The 16,363-nt window shown below is 44.7% G+C and overlaps 1 protein-coding gene across 7 annotated transcripts in view; it reads right to left on the bottom strand.

Moving 5' to 3' along the window:
* The window catches only part of ZNF462 (zinc finger protein 462), a 90,429-nt gene that overhangs the window by 39,659 nt on the left and 34,407 nt on the right, over positions 1–16,363 (bottom strand). For 5 of the 7 annotated variants that reach the window (XM_026098265.2, XM_026098275.2, XM_064501738.1 and 2 more), the window contains 4 exons: positions 9,887–10,138; positions 3,815–9,300; positions 2,723–2,887; positions 827–1,101 (listed from right to left, as the gene is read on the bottom strand). In XM_026098265.2, the coding sequence (XP_025954050.1) occupies positions 827–1,101; positions 2,723–2,887; positions 3,815–9,300; positions 9,887–10,106 (6,146 nt within the window). In that variant the 5' untranslated portion in view covers positions 10,107–10,138. The remainder of the gene's footprint in view (positions 1–826; positions 1,102–2,722; positions 2,888–3,814; positions 9,301–9,886; positions 10,139–16,363) is intronic. The other 2 variants (XM_064501739.1, XM_064501740.1) reach the window with 2 other exon arrangements.

Raw genomic sequence — 16,363 nt, 5'->3', positions numbered from 1 at the left:
CTCTCCTGTTGTTGCAGTAGTAAGTAAGCAGCTCTCTCCTCAGAAACTAGAAAAACGCTATAGATGTGTGTCAGTCTGAGATGCTAGTGGAAAATATCTCACAAACCTCATTTCTTTATGGTAAGACATATATATAGTTATGATAAGAATTTTAAAAACTATCCACATAAAGACAAAGTCAATCTTAGAGAAATCATAACGAACATGACTCTTTATGATGCCTAACATTTTTCCATGTACTGCCTCAGACAAGGAAGCAGGCTGAGGAAGCTGCTAGTATATCATGCTGGCGTGAAAACTACGTTCACAGACTGAAACTGCACACCATAATTAAAAGCAAAAAATTCTAATTTTAAGATAGGCTTATGATAGCTGTTTAACATCAGAAATGAAAAGTCACACATCAAAGAGCTGCACTTATTAGAAACAAGGTAGCTATGTGCAGCAGAAGTTCATTATATATGAAAGATTAACAAAAAATACTTTTCTCTCCTCTTCTTCGCCTGTTGAAATTTCATGCTTTTGACAAAGCTACAGAAGTGCTGGGCTTCACTGCTTGCCGACTGAGAGAAGTCTTCTTTTGTTTGCGTGCATTTCCCCTACACGCAACAAAAAAAGGACTCTAAATTCAAGAAGATACAAAGATGTGACCTTTTATAAACAGCCACAGACAACAGCCAAAGGTTTTGGCACACAGAAAACACCTAAACATTGGGAAAAATGTTGCGCAAAATCAAGTTGCGTGCACTCTCTTTCAGTGTCAACCTATAAACAGCAATGCTAGTCTGTCCTTCTTTTGAAAACAAAAATAAAAACCACAACTTACTTGTGCCTGAAAGCTGAGACAAAGGAGCAATACTGGCAGCTGTACTTGTCTTCTCGGGTAAACATGGCGAGAGCCAAGTGACTCCTCTCGTGAGATCGCAGACCCTGCATAGACATCAAAACCCGGTCACACTGGCTGCAGTGGTAGCCCCCAGGCCTGGTTTCATCTTCCAAGGATGCTCCAGATTCAGCTTCTGTAAATTCCACAATGCCAGGGTCTTTGGCTCCCTCACAACCCTCCATCAAAGTTGTGTTTGAAGAATCTTCAGCTTCCTGCTAAAAAACACATACCCCCCCAAAGCCATCAATTCTCTCTCCCTTCTGCCCCTGAGTCTTTCCCATGTGTTCATTTTAATGTCTAGGTTTCCCACTGCCTCATTTTTCTAAATATATCCCTACACAAACTCCATACCAATGGCTTTCTGAAAAAAGAAACCTTATTTTTAAGGGGAAAAAAGTAATTATATACATATACACATACATAAAAGTGGAAAAGAATCTCACAGTTTGAACAAATCTGTGTTAGACCAGACAAAAAGACTAGAATTGAATCATCTATCCTTCAAGACTCTTGGCATGAATCTTCTAAATTTGATTTGATAAACGTTAGTAAGGCACAGACCAAGTTCATTGTCGTTCATTTCCTCTAGCTCACGGTGTAGCTACCCTACAGACTACCACAGCAGCATGTTTTACCATGTAGACTTTATCCATTAGTGTCAAATTCACAAGAAAGAAGCTGGTACTCTGAGACCGTAGAACGCTCTTAAAAAACAAAAACAGAAGAAGTTTCTCTTTTGCTTCCTTTCCTAACTTAATTAGCAGATAATGCATTTTGCAGCAACTTTAAAACTTATGAGAATATTTACATCATGTTCTTCTGCTTTTGGATTTGAGCTTTCGTTCCCTGCTGTTTAATATCTATTTGTTCAAAAGATGGCATTGATCCCACATGAACTTCACTTGAGAAGCAGGGAGGAGAGGAAACAGTTTGATAGGAGGAAAGCATCCCAACCTGTCAATAGCATCAGGTAAGCTAAAAGAAAGTCAGTGGTAGGACAATGAAAGCTCTCTCAAGTTGCATGGGTTAGGCTCTGAAGGACTCAGCTTACTTAAAGCACACAGCTCATGGCATGAAAGAGACACTCAAAGCTATGCTCTGAGAGCTGCAGCAGGAATCCTTAGTGCTCGCTACAGCATGAGGAGAAGGAATGCACAGCTAGTTTCTGCAAGCTTACTGCACTTGCAACTCCCCCTGCCAATATCCTGGAAACAACCGGGCTGTGGGGCACAGCCTGTCCTTGGAGATGTCCTAGAAGGTGTTTCCTTGCACACAGATAAAGCAACAATGTGTTTACAACTAACCATCTGAACGGGACCAGTGGCTTAGCTGGCCAGTTTGAATATTTTGTTTGGAGCTAGCAAAGCAACTGCACCTGCAAAGGTGCACCACAAGCAACTTCACACATTTGCAGGAGCACACTCTTCCTCTTCTTCAAAAGAAAAGGAAACAAAACAAACAAAAACAAAAGTTCCTTAAGAGTTTAAATAAAGTGAAGAGTAGCCCAGAATAGCTGAAAGTCTCCTGCTCATAAACCAAGCCTTGCAGTCATCAGTGACATCAACTCCTTCATGGCAGAGAAGAAATGAGAATTAAATAGTCTTCATGTCCCTGGATTAAGAGTGGAAGAAAGTTAAAACATCTCAAAATAAATAAATGCACTGCAGAAAGTTGAAACGTTAGATCAGAATGTCATGCTGAACTGAACAGAGAACACAGTCCAAAACCCATTCAACTCCACGAGAGCCCTCCATGGGCTTTCAGTAAGGCCCGAATCTCAAACATAACAAAACAAAAAATTGCAGTCATCTTTATTCACCTTTTTTAAATTCTCACCTTTACTGTAGCTGACACAGAAGAGACATTCCCATACTGGACATGCTTGCGGAGGTGATTACAGATGGCTCGAAGTGTTGGATGAACTTCCACACAAAATTTACATTTGTAGCCAACCACTTTCCTCTCCTTAAGTTTTGAAACGTCTTCCAGGTGTCCAAAAGCCTATTGGAATACACAAACATAAAACATTTTACACGTTGAAATAACATTGATATCTTATTTTTAGGAATATAGACCAGATTTTGCACCTGAAGCAAAATTTCATTTAACATATAGATGTCCTGTTTCACAGAACCACACTTTCTATTGACACCTATTAAAGGCCCCAGAATAAGCAGACAAGATGTTTGCATAGGAGGAACATTGAGTTTCTCCACAACAGGGATCCTCTAGAAGACAGTTCAGTTTGCAACTGCAAGGGAAAACCACTACTCTCCCAAGAGCTGTGAGGAGCTTTCCATGGCAACTGCAATTATTTCAAACTGCAGAAGAAATTAGTGGGGAGTAGGCAGAAAAAAGGGGAAAATTCGGCCTTCTGCTCATGGGCACTTGTCCAAAGCTTCAGTCATCAAATAGAGTCATGTTAATATTCAGCTCTTTATCAGAGAAAGTACTGAAAGCGACAAGCTTGAGAAGGAAACTGGTGTGTTATTTTGTGGTATAGTGAAGACGGGGGACAGGACTTTTTGTAAAGAATTTGTAACAAAGTACATGGCAGCCTTGAAACAAAAGAACAAGTAACTGTCAGACACAGATGGCCTTCCAGAAGGGTGGGAGGAAGGAAAGAAGACAAAGAAAATACCGAAGGAAGCAGTAGGAAGGAGCTGGGCTTCCTATGGAACCTAGGAAGGGGTGGAGAACAAAGGAAAGGATGAGGAATTTAAAGCGGAACGTGTAATTGACTAATGGAGCTCACTGGCAGGCTGAGTCGTTCATTAGCCTGTGGTCATGTGGCTGTCAAAGAGAACATGCAAGTTGGCATTAGTACTTAGGAGCCTCTTGGGGTGCAGAAGGGTCATTTTCTGTTTCCTTCTTGTCCCTCACAGGGAGGACAGAGCAGGGAAGGACACCCGACACACAGAACCTTACCCTCTCTTGTTTGAAATCTGCAAAAGCACCATCTGCGTATTTCTGCTTGCTCAAAAGCTGTTTCCTCCTCTCCTGACGTTTGGCACGCTTCTGGAATTCCTCATTGTGACTACTCAAGTGTGAGGTCAGCTCTGCCGTGCTATGCAATTTAGTATCGCAGTGCTTGCACTGGAAGACGGCGTTCTGCGAGCGGGTGCCACTTCCCAGTATGGTAAAGTCTCTCTTCAAATCCTTGCTGTGGTGGTCAGTGTAATGCATGCACAGCAGCTCTGCTGTGCTGAATGAAAGCTTGAAACATTTTATGCACCTGAAAGGAAGCCACTCAATTTCCTGAGCTTCGCTCTCCACCTCAGGCTTTTCAAAGTCATTCCTCTCCTCAGCTGGAGTTGGCTTTTCATGTTCGTCAGCATATACAGCAGTGAAGTAGCCCCCCAGCTTGCTTGCGTGCTGCTTCTTAGGGAAAACACCAGGGTGACGCTTCATGTAGTGGGACACAATACCCTTTTTGCTAAAGGACTGGAAGGAACAAAGCGAGCATTTCTTCTTCTCCACAGCCCTCCTCAGCTCCTCACTTAACTGAGGAGTGTCATCCTTGGGAGGAGATGGAATGATCACTTTATTGGGTTTGTCGCTTACGGTCCTCGAGGCTGCTAAGCAGTGAGTGTAGTAAGCATCAATGTCATGCCTTTTCTGGTAGTGTGCCGCAAGCCCTTTGCGGATAGGGTTGGTGTAGGAACACAGAGCACACTTGAAGAGGTTGTTCTTGCCCTCTGGCTGTGCCCGGACATTGTTATGTTTGATGCGGTAGTGCCTGGCTATCCCCTTCCGAGTGGAACAGAAGTATTTGCAGAGCTGACACCGGAAAACTGTGTGAGACACTAAGTGAGAACTGGAGAAATGAGGTGCTGAGACAGAGATTTCTCCAACATCCTCAGCAGTAATTTCTGGGGAGGCCTTGATTTCAGTCACTATGTCTGGCTCCACTGAGGTGGACACCTTTGGTGGTGACTGGGCAAAAACATCGAATTCAGGCTGATTATGGTATTTCTCGTAGTGAATTTTGAGCTTCTCCAGTGTACCATGGGTATAAGGGCACAGTTTGCACCGATAAGCACCATAGCCTTGCTTGAAAATCCTACTCGTCTCTTCCACATCATTCTGAGTGATGTCATTTGACTGTTCCACATCATGCACAAAGTCTTCAGCAGTGACCTTTATTGATGGGTGCCGTTTCTGGTAGTGTGTAAGGACACCGTGAATGCGTGTATTAATGTATGGGCAATGTCTGCACTTATATACAGCCCCTGGGTTAATGTCTATGTCCTGAGCGAAGTCTGCAGCTTTTACTTTCATGCCAGGATGCTTTTTGCCATAATGTGTCAGAAGACCATGCAAGTTGTTGTACTCAGACTGACAAACTGTACACTGATACGGAGTGGAGGAAATGGCAGGGTTTGCAGATGCCAGCTGGACAGTTTTTTCCTGGGAAAGGCTGGGGTCCTCTGCACACTCTGCATCCTGATCCATCTGTGATGTTGTAATCTGGTCTTCAGAACCAATCCTGGCCCCAGTTTCGTCAGGCTGTGTGCCAGATTTCTCAGCAGCATCTTTCTCCTTAATGATATCTAACAACACAGATTCATCCCCATTCATGGCCCAAGGGTGAAAAGCTTGGTAGTGATTAGTAATATCCCAAATGGAAGATGCTTCAAAAATGCAGTCTCTGCATTTATAGGTCTTTGTCTCTGTTGGCATCACTAGAGCAGGAGGGGAAGGATCGGGACCTGCCCAGAGTTTAGTTGCCATGTATGTATAGTCAACATAATGCTCAGGATGTCTCCTTTGGTAATGCACAAGCAAACCACTTGGCTCTGTGTGTGAATAAATGCACCATTCACAGTGATAACCAGCATCTATTAAGCCATCCAAAAATGCCCATCTCAGAATGGATGTTACCGTGGCCTTTAGAGTTGGGTGGTCTTTCTTGATATGCTTCCTCAATGCATAGAAGTAAGGAGAGGTGTAGCTACACTGCCTGCATTTGAGGGCTCTCAACTTTGACTTGTCCCGCTCGGTGCTGGAGGTGTGAGCAGGCATGCTGCCAGATGATTTCTTCTGGCTGCGATCACAAAGGCTTCTAATGGTGGCTGTATGCTGCCTAATCACATCTGCATTAGCTTTGAAATCACGATGCTTCTTTTGATAATGAATGAGCACGCCTTTCACGGTTCGGTTTCCATAATCACAGTGTTGGCAGAAGAACATTTCATTTTCGGGAGGATTCATAGAGCTCTCAGAACCACCCCGGCTCAACTGCATTGACACTGGTGGCCTCTGAATACCAGGTGGCAACTCACCAGCCCTCATCATTGCTGCAGTAGGGGGTGCCTGCCTAATGTATTTGGCAGTGACCTTTATTTCTGGGTGCCTTTTCTGGTAGTGGACAAGCACTCCCACAACTGAGCGGTTGCTGTATGAACAGTGTTTGCAATAGTAGAGTTCAGTAGCAAGGTCTGGGGGTGGTGGTGGTGGAGGTGGAGGTTGCGAAGCCAAGTTAGACAGTTTTGGGGAGACAGGTGTCCCCATCTCGAAAGACATCTGAGCCAGGGCAGAGCCCCTGTCAACAGAGACTACACGCATGGTCTTCTGAATTCTGAAATAAGATGCTTTTTCTTCAGGGTGCTTTTTCTGGTAATGCACTAGAACTGAATGCATGTTGGGACTTGCAAATGAACACACATCACAGTCATAAACAACCACAGTATTGACTGAAGGCTCCTTCTGATTTTCACATTCAGGACTAAAACTCTTGGTGGCACTTTTGGTAAAACCAGCTGGCATACCAGCCCCACGAGCCACAGGGGTGGAGGTTGCCATAGTTTTTGGAGCAGAATTCAAGATCTCTCTCAGTGTCTGAGACTCTGTGGTCAGCCCTTCTTGCTGCTCAACAACATAGCTTGAAAATATCATTGCATTGTTAATTTTCACTGTGGGATGCATTCTTTGGTAATGTGGCATCAGGCTTCTAACATTCGGGCTTGTATAAGAACAGAAGCGACAGCGGTAGATAAGATCAGAGTGATCAAAGTTCAATACATTCATAGCTTCAGGGTGATGCTCTCCATAATGCTGCTGCAGGTCTTCAAAGTTTGTGTAGTCGATATAGCACTCAAGACATCGGTATACTGCACTGTGATCATTTGGATCCAAGATATATCTAAAGCTGAATTTAATATAGGGGTGCATCCGCTGATAGTGGGTGCTAACACTCCTGGCAGATTTGTTGCTGAAATCACAGTGTTTACAATAATAAAGCCTGCCAGAGTCATTAAACTCTGCATTCTCGTTGTTCTGATCGGCACCATACATGTTTGACTGGCTCCCCAGAACAGAAGCATTAGGGCTCTGATGGTCTTTGATGCTGACAGAAGAATAATAATCTTCCTCATCTTCAGATAAAGTGAGCTCAATCTCTGCTCCATTGGTGGAATTATAATCATGCTGCATGCTTCTGAAGCTTGCCTCCTTCTGGGAATCACTAGCCTCTCTCCCCCACATTTGCTGGGTTGTGTAAGAACTGGAAACCTCTATCATCGGTTCTGTTTGCTCTTCTTCTCTGTCCAGCTCCACTTCTATCTCCACCTCATTGTCTTCCTCCTCTTCCTCATCATCCTCTACATTAATCACAGCATCTTCTTGCTGTTTGTTTTGGTTGATTTTGCTCTGCAGGTTGCTTGCAATTTCATCAATTCTAGTTCTCTTTTTCACAGGCGAGAGATCCAAAGGAAAGTCATTTGACACCTTCCGAGGGGCCTTCGCAACAAAGTTATTTTTAGATGAGAGACCAAGAATCGAGGTCTGGCTTTTCTTCACCGTGCTGGCGGAGGTGTGTGCATCTGCCTCACTCTCTTGTGCCATGTTGGATGGCGGTCCATCATACTTTGGCAAGTTGTCACAGAATGAGTGCTTGTGTTGCTGATGAACTCTGAGGCCTTTCAAAGTCGTGGTAGAATAGTTGCACATTGTGCACTTGTAGGGATGCTGCGAATGAGGTTGGGGTGACGGCTGCTGTTGCTGCTGTTGCTGCGGCACTGGTTCCATCATCCCAGCTGACTTCCTGCCATTTATACTTCCAGTCTCATAAGACACCGTGCTCTCATTCAAAGAGGAGGCAATGCTTTCGCTCTGAGAGTTCACAGTGTCCCAGTCTGGTGTTGCACCTGTATGGCACTGCTTATGGGCTCCAAGCTTTAATGAACTCTTGCAAGTGAAAGGGCATTCATCACACTTGTATACAGCTGTCTTCCCAGAGAGGTGGATGTTCTCAATGTGACGGGAGATGCTTCGGCGATGCATTGTCAGGAAAGGGCAAAAAGGACACTGGAACCTGTTCATATACCTTCTAAAGGGAATCCCCTTCGTCTCCAATAGTTTGTTGCCATCAGAACCCATCAGCTGCTCTGCAGACATTCCTGAGGTCTGGTGATCCATGGAGTTCAAGCCATTCTCGCTGTCCATTTCATTTAGCTCTTCATCTGAGCTGGAGTCATTTAGCATACTGTTTGTTTCCAGGTCAGCAGAAGAATTTGTCATATCAGCGATTCCATAGCGGGATCTGTCGGACAAATTAACCATGCCTGAGTTGTGAGGTGACTTAGGCTTCATCTGAGGATAAGACACAGAAGAAAACTTGGAGGATGTAGAAGAGTTTGGCCTGATAAGGGAATTGCCCATAGAGCTTCTGAAGTTTGAGACATTAGCATTCGGCATCTCACGTCCTGTCGTATTCATGGAGATATAATTAGAGTTTGGGGAGGCATTCTGGGTGCTCTTACTCTGCACATCAGGTGCACCAGTTCCTTCTTGTTGCTGTCTCAGGCTTGAAAGTATTTTTACCATGCTGCGGTGCTTCTTCATCATGTGGTCACACCAGCGCTCCCTTCGAGGCGTCTGGTAGCTGCACCATTCACAGCAAAAGTTGCCCCTAGACTTTGTCAGGGGCTTGACCATCGATTCCAAAATACTCCTCTCAACCACCTCTGCAGGCAGCTCCTTGCAGGGCTCCTGCACGGGCACAGAGGCAGACGTCGATTCAGATATAGCAGCAGCAGCAGTCGGGGGAGTTGAACTCTCTTTCAGGTTGTTCTTGTGATACATTTTCTGGTGCTTAATAATCCTTGCACGCCTGGGTGATTTGTAGGTGCAGAACTGGCAAGAGAAAACTTTGCCAAACCCCTCATGCATCATGATGTTGTAATTTAAGGAGCCAGCGGTTGGTGGCCCCACTGAGCTCCCCCCAGCCTGTGCTCCATGAACCTTGCGTGTGTGCTCTATGAGGAGGTTTTTGGAACGGAAGTAACGCACACAGAACTTGCACTGGAAAAACTTGTTGGTTGGTTTAGGATTTGGAGCCATATGCTGACTGTAGAAACTCTGGCTCTGGCTATAGTAACTTCCAGTCCCCATCTGAGTTGCCACATTTTGCCCTAAAATAAGAGTTAAAGTGAGTATGTAAATAAATAAAATCAGCTGTTTTTTAGTCCACACACACACACACACACACCCCGCCCCCGTATGCATAAGAATACCACCACATCCTGACTGGATAATAATCACACCAGGATTCCCTCACTTATTTATGATTAGACCTATCATATAATAACAGCCACAAGACCAAACATTATGCATAATATGTGTATATACATGACCATGGTGTAAAACCTAGGATGGATCATTTCCAAAATAATCTTAGGTGGGTGTTGGGGGTAAGCTAGTACACTAATAAAGTTCAGAATTTTGGGGTCATTCTTGGTGATGAAGAACAACCACGAAGATCTGAAAACCAAAAAGCGGTATGAAGGAACACATGAAAAGCAGCTAGGAAACAAATCCACCCTCCATGTTTGCATTTACAGAAAAAAAAATATCAGAACTAATATGGCTGAAACTAGACAACATATGGTTTGCTGCCACAGCAATAAAGATGGAGTTTTTAAAATCCCATTAAAAATACAAATTAAAATGCACTGAAATAAGCCACACATGAAATAGTGGGTTAGAGTTGAGATTTACCTGCTATTTCATCTGCAATTGTAAATTCATCCTTTACAGAAGAAAATTCAACCTCGGTCTGGTTGCTAGCATTCATGGAACCAGACCTTGGCTGGCTAGGGCTTTCTTCAGAGACATCTGTTGGCTGCAGAAAAGCAGTGTGAACATCCTGAATGTGAGCTTTTAGGTCTTCATAGGACGGAGCTCGAAAATCGCAGCCATCACACTGCAGCACCTCCATGGTTCAGGGGTGACCTTTTACATTAGAAAATCCTGCAAGAAAGAAAGGAGAAGTAGAGAAGAAACAGACAGGTTTTACATCAATGCCATCCTAATGAATTTCGAAAATATGTAATACCAAGCTTATGATGACTTAGTCGTTTATAGAAATTCCATAATTACTGCAGCGTAAAACTCAACCTTTGCCATGTATCTTAAGAAGCATCAATTCAGATTCACCCGAAAGTCCTATCTAGGTAGCTCACAAGTTGCTGACTCAACACTACAAACAGTCAACCTTCTGACAAATGACTATTGATTCAATGGACTTTGTCCTCTTGGCTCTCCCATTACACAGGACAGGGCTGTTGTTCAGAAGTCTGCCTCGTCCAAAGACCAGAAAGGGTATGCTAGAGAAACAGCACATTACTCCCGAACAGTCATGCACTGAAATTTACACAGAAGAGTGGTTTCTGCCTCTTTGAGGCCCACTCTAACTTTCCTAGAAGTTGCAAGGTTCTGTCTGCTTCACTACCAGAGGTTAAAAACCTCAACAGAGAAACACCTGCATTTCTTCTCAACATCTTATCATTCCTGATTTTGGTGGAAAACCTAGACATTACTGCAAGATGAGATCTAGCTACAGGTATGCAATGTAGAATGGTTCACTCTGCCTTACTTCCTCCAAGCTTCACCATTCTTCATTGAAATTCCTACAGCGGTTTCTTTTAGTGTGTTTTGGGGGATATATCCTTGGTGGGCTAGGAGCATGGGGAAAGACAATGTCTGAAGGAACAGATGGACAGCAATGGGAATAGGAATATTGTGTTAAGTACAATGGAAACATGAATAACAAAGACTTCCCTCAAAAACATCATGACTTCCCTGATTCATCCAAAAGCCCTGCATATTTTGAAGTACCAAGCAACATAAGCTGTGGTAAGATCAAGTATGGTGGTTCAGTATGTGACCAAGTAATCGTGCATCACAGAGTTGTGAGGGTATTTGTCACAGGACTCAAAGTTTATGTCCTGCCATGAAGGACAGTACACACAAAACACAAGCAAGACAAAAGGGTGAGATCCTCCTACCTTGAAGAGAACTTGGGCACAAGAGCAACTTCCTACGTTAATAAATGAATTACTTCTTTAAGTTTCCTATGCTGCACTGGCCAGATAAGCTAGCCATTCCAGAGTTCAAGATGCAAGGGCAGCCCAAAATGTTGAAAATCCCATGCATTTATTGTAGACTGTGAAGCTACCTCAGCACCAAGGAGAAAACACCAAAACATCAGAGCACAGAAAGAAAGGAGGACACAGCATCAGGATTTTATATGAGAGAATGCTTCTTCTGATAGCCTGCTAAAATAAACTTCTAGCAAGTCAAATTCTGGAGCGTCTGAGCACACAGGCACTCCATGTATTTACCTATATTACTTTGCCGGCTGCAATGTGTCCTTTCTCTCTCCCCCTCCCTCCCACCACCAATAAAGAAAATGAACGCTGCACCAGCTTCTTTTCAGCTAACAAAGTTACAATAATCGAGATACTCAAGCTTTTATGTGCAAGCACCAGACCAAATTGTGTGGAAGAGGTTGCTATCTGCTCTGGATCAAATTACAGCAGTGAGTGAAGCCCCACCCCACGTCTCCTTTAGCACAGTCCATTAGACCTGAAAACAAATTTTTCCATGGAGCAGACGACTCCTGCATTTAGAGCACTTCACAGAAAAGCAGATCATCCAGTTTTCACTACCCATCCCCCAAGCTTAGTCCTTTCATCTCAGCCAAACAAGCCACAGCTCTGCTGAATGTGTTTATCACACTTTCAAGAGATATGAGCCCCTGCGTCACTGAAGCTTTAAGACTCACTAAGCTGCCCTAGTCCTCTGAGCTTTGGGAGCAGCCATTTTAGCTCAGACAACTCCTGCACTCAGAGGCTCATAGCTTCTCGCCTGTGCACAACATGGCCTCACTTATCTCAGCTTCATCTCAAGCACACCAGGGTTTTCCTTTTTCCCCCCCTTTTCTTCCCTCCTCCTCCTCCTCCTTGAGTGATGCTTGAAAAATCAGCCTCCCCAGAGCACAGCTTCCCTTCTCCTGTGTGGCTTGCTCCCAAAACCATGTAGCTGCTGTCCCGCGACGCTGCCCAAGCTGCACCTTCCCTCCCCTTCAGCAGGTCACCCGAAAGCATCTCCCAGGGTTGGTTCCCCTGTCCCATGGATGACACACACCATGCTTTGTGCCAGCATTACAGCATCAAGACACTGGTCCAAGCTGTCCTACAGACAGAGGCAACGCACAGCCGAGCCTCCCAGGAGGAGGAGGAGGAGGAGGAGGAGAAGGAGGAGGAGGCGGCGGGGGAGGCAGGCGGGGGGCCTCCAGCCTACCCTGTCCCTGGGGAGCCCTCCTGCTCCGCGCAGAAGACACACCACCCCACTCCCCTGCCAGATTCCAAAGTCTAATGACCTTTGTTAATCACCAGCCAGCCTGTCTGCATCAGCAAGCCCTGCCAGCAGACACACCCTTCAACACAAAGGCTGTAGCTATGCCTTTTAAGAGAGGTTCTCTGAAAGCTCCATTGTGTAGAAGAGAGGAAAAACAACACACACAGACACACACACAAATCTCCCTCTCTCTCTCCCTCCTGAAAACTTCAGCCCCTTCAGAAACACCACCACAAAAAAACCTTTCTGCTCTGTGTCTCTTCTGGAAACTTCAGGCCAGCTTTACAAGATAGAAAATCAGAAGGGAGGGCAAACCTGAAGTTCTGAAAAGGATAAGCCTGACCGCTTCAAGAGGTATAAAACACCACCATCCCCATCCCCAGCAGTCGCAATTCTTTAAAATGCTGATACTTTCAGAAGCTGTCCTCAAGGATGCTGCTTGTGGTCTAGACAATCTCAAACCAACAGTACCCTTCTTCTGCTACAAAGCAAAATGTTGAGAGAGTTGAAAGATCGGTAATAGCTGCTGACTATAAAAAATGCTGAAGCCTTTCTAACAGGTCCTAGCTTTAATGTCAGTATGGTCTCTATGACAAAGGCAGCACCAAGTCATGGAAGAGGTTAATCTTACAGCAGCTGAGAAGAGCAAACATCAGGTACAGCTGAATGGCCTTCAATTTGATGCTTTCACCAAGCATCACACTGAAAGCAGGATGAAGTGTTTTGTTAGGAATTCTGCTCTACTATTTGCACATTTTTCTTTAAAATTCAGGCATTGCACAAAGGGGGAGAAAGACACAGAAACTGCTAGTTTGAGCTCATATATCAAAAGAAACTGAAACACAATGCATGTCTTTCTCTCTTTTTTTTTTTTTTTTTTTTTGGTCTGCATGGGATATGGAACTCAGAGAGACCCACCTACCCAACAGCAAAGAGCATTTCCAGTGCAGATGTTAATACTGTGTCAAGACGCGCACTCCAAGCAAAGGAGACAAAGAGCAAGATTTGCACATTTGTCCACCGTGACCAGCTACGGCAACATCTTCCACACGTACAAATGACACCTTCTGCATTTCATTTGCTTAATAAAACCTGCATTCCATAATCCCTTTAATTTTCAAACAGCACCACAGCAAGACTTTGGGGGCAATAGAGGTGGAGTGGGAGGGAGGGGGAGAGAGAGGAGGGGAGGTTACCAAATCTGCTAAATCAGAAGCAGAACAGGAAGTCTGGGGAAAGAAAAAAAAACCCAAAACACAACCACCATAAAATGAATCCATAAATCCCACAAGTCCTCTAAAACACTCACAGCCAATCTCTTGAGACCACATTGCCCACACATAATGTGACTTATAAAATACCCCTACTAATGTGAGGCTAGCCTCACCAAACTGATGATAAAACATCATCGTCCAACTACTTTGCAATTGCAATATTTTCTTAAAGTAGGTGGCTGTAATGGTTAATATGGAGAAGAGGGATTCTCATTTCCCTCATGAGGGGAAAACTTCCAAAACATTGAGCAAAAGAGATTCTCAAAGCTACACAGTTTCAAAGAGCAAGGTGGAGTCTCAAAGTGTCCTCAACTTCTTTCGCTACACTCATGAATGCATGAGGAGAACATCAGAGGCACAGTTGCATTAGATTTCTAGGTTTGTAAGAATCCAAAACAAAAGATAATTGTGCTTGTTGAACAACAGTCATTACAGAACTTGGCAGCAGCCAAAGCAGTACAAATCATTATGCTTAAGTTTGGTCTTAATGCTTCGAAACACAAAATTAATTGTGAAGCCCAAGGCACTGACCTCAAAATTGAGCTTCTGTGGTTGACTACCCATCCATTACATTTTGAGATGGAGCCGGCAGTGCCTCTCAAAGTCCAGCACGTGCACAACCACGGCGGGGAAGGTCAGGCAGACCATGCGCGCCCGTCCCCACCCACCACATGAGCTCCCCGCTCCACCCTAACAACGTCACGCTTAAAACAAAGAAATCCTCCCATTTTCCAAAGCTTCCTGTGGCCAGGGGACGCTTCCTCACGTGCACCTCGGCAAATGAAACGGGAGCGACGGCCGCCGGGGTGAAACCGCGACACCCCACCGCGACGCCGCTGGCTGCAGAGGCAGAAATGCTCCTCAGGGGATACCCGTGCCGGACCCAGAGGCTGCCGTGGGCCCCAACAGCCTCCCCCCGCCCCACACGCACACCCCAGGCCTCCGCCGATCTCGGCCGAGCCGCTCGACATGGCGGGGGGCTCCTGCCACTCCCGGCCCCTCATCCCCAGCACGACGCAACGCCCTCACAGCGCGGCGCGCGACAGCCCGACGCCAACAGCACCCGCCGGCGGAGGCCCAGCTCACCCGCCCGGGCTACCGCCTCCGACAAAAAAAGGCGGGAAGCTGCCGCCTATTACAGGTGTTACAAAATTTTCCAAGAAAACCGAACCTGAAATCCCATGGGTAGCGCCGCAGGGCAGGCGTTTTCCCCCGCCACAGATGTCTCGGTCTTGGGAAGCACCAGCAGGTGCATCCGGGAGCCCTCTGCCACGGTGGGCTGGATCGCGATCGGATGCTTTATTTAGCTAACACACGCTTTGGCTTCTGGTCTGATTTCCTGAGGTTTGAGGGCTTCTTTTTCTTTTAAAAATAAACTCTTTTTGTTTCATGGGATAGCAATGGGGAGAACAAGCACCAAACAAAATCATGGGAATATTTACGCACTTGAGAAACGGGAAACCTGAAGGCTATTCAAGTTGGAAAAAGATGGCCTTATCTTTCATTTATGAGTGACCATAATTAATGAGGAATTCCAAGAACGAATTCAACCCTTGGTTAGAGCCTGGCCAACTTACTCAACGTGTGGGTCTTTTTCAGTGATCTGTTTCCAGTCAAACTACTGGGATTCTTGGTCCTCTGAGGATTGATTTTGGAATTATTCCTCCAAGCTGATAACAAAAATAAACTGAAATAAAATGCCACTTTCCTTCTCATTTTTTCTAAGTTGGGTTTTGACAGAACTCCATGGGTTGGGTTGCAACTTTTCACTCCCATACAGTTATTTGGTGGTTCATGTCTGCATGCAAAGCACCTAAAGAAAAACTTTATCACTGGTTAGAGGTTTTATTATCAAAATCTCCATATTAAAGTCCAGGTTTGGGTTTTGTGTATGACTTTTTGAAACTCAACAGTTATACCCATGAGACAAATAGAGTAGCTGATATAGATGATTCTTATTCCTGTCACCCATTTCTTCCAGTAAATACTTCATCCAATTTGTTCTCATTTCTGTTGACCTACATAGAAATGCATAGCATATTACAGTGTAAAATGTCAAAGTTTTCAGGAAAGAAACTTCAATCAGAGATCCACTACAACTCAACAATAAAAACATCAACCTAAAGAGAGCAGGGACAGACCCCAAAACTTCCTAAAATGTGTTTATCCAGCCATCTGGAAGACTGAATCTGAGGCAAGCTCCAGGTCAAATTCCACAGGAGAAAGTGTTCCTGCACATTCTTAGTACTTCCTCTGCCAAACTTTTCAGAAATCTTCCTGTCACAAAAAGCAGCACAACCAACTTGGTTAACATCTATACAGCTGCCATTTACTGATGTTGCTTTTCAGTATCTGAACACAGTCATTCATTTGACACCATTTAACAAGCACTATGGTAAAGCCACTGCATAACTCAAAAAAATCTTCTACACTTTAAAGGAAACAAAAATTACATTACTCCTAAGGCTTGTGGAAGAGATGCTATACAGTGTTGGGATGTGCCCAGAAGCATTGATGTGTTTTCAGTTCAGGAAGAGAAAAGGATTCACAGAATCTCTGC

The sequence above is a fragment of the Dromaius novaehollandiae genome, chromosome Z, assembly GCF_036370855.1.
Source record: "Dromaius novaehollandiae isolate bDroNov1 chromosome Z, bDroNov1.hap1, whole genome shotgun sequence".
NCBI lineage: Eukaryota > Metazoa > Chordata > Aves > Casuariiformes > Dromaiidae > Dromaius > Dromaius novaehollandiae.
This window is presented reverse-complemented; position numbering and strand designations above follow the sequence as displayed.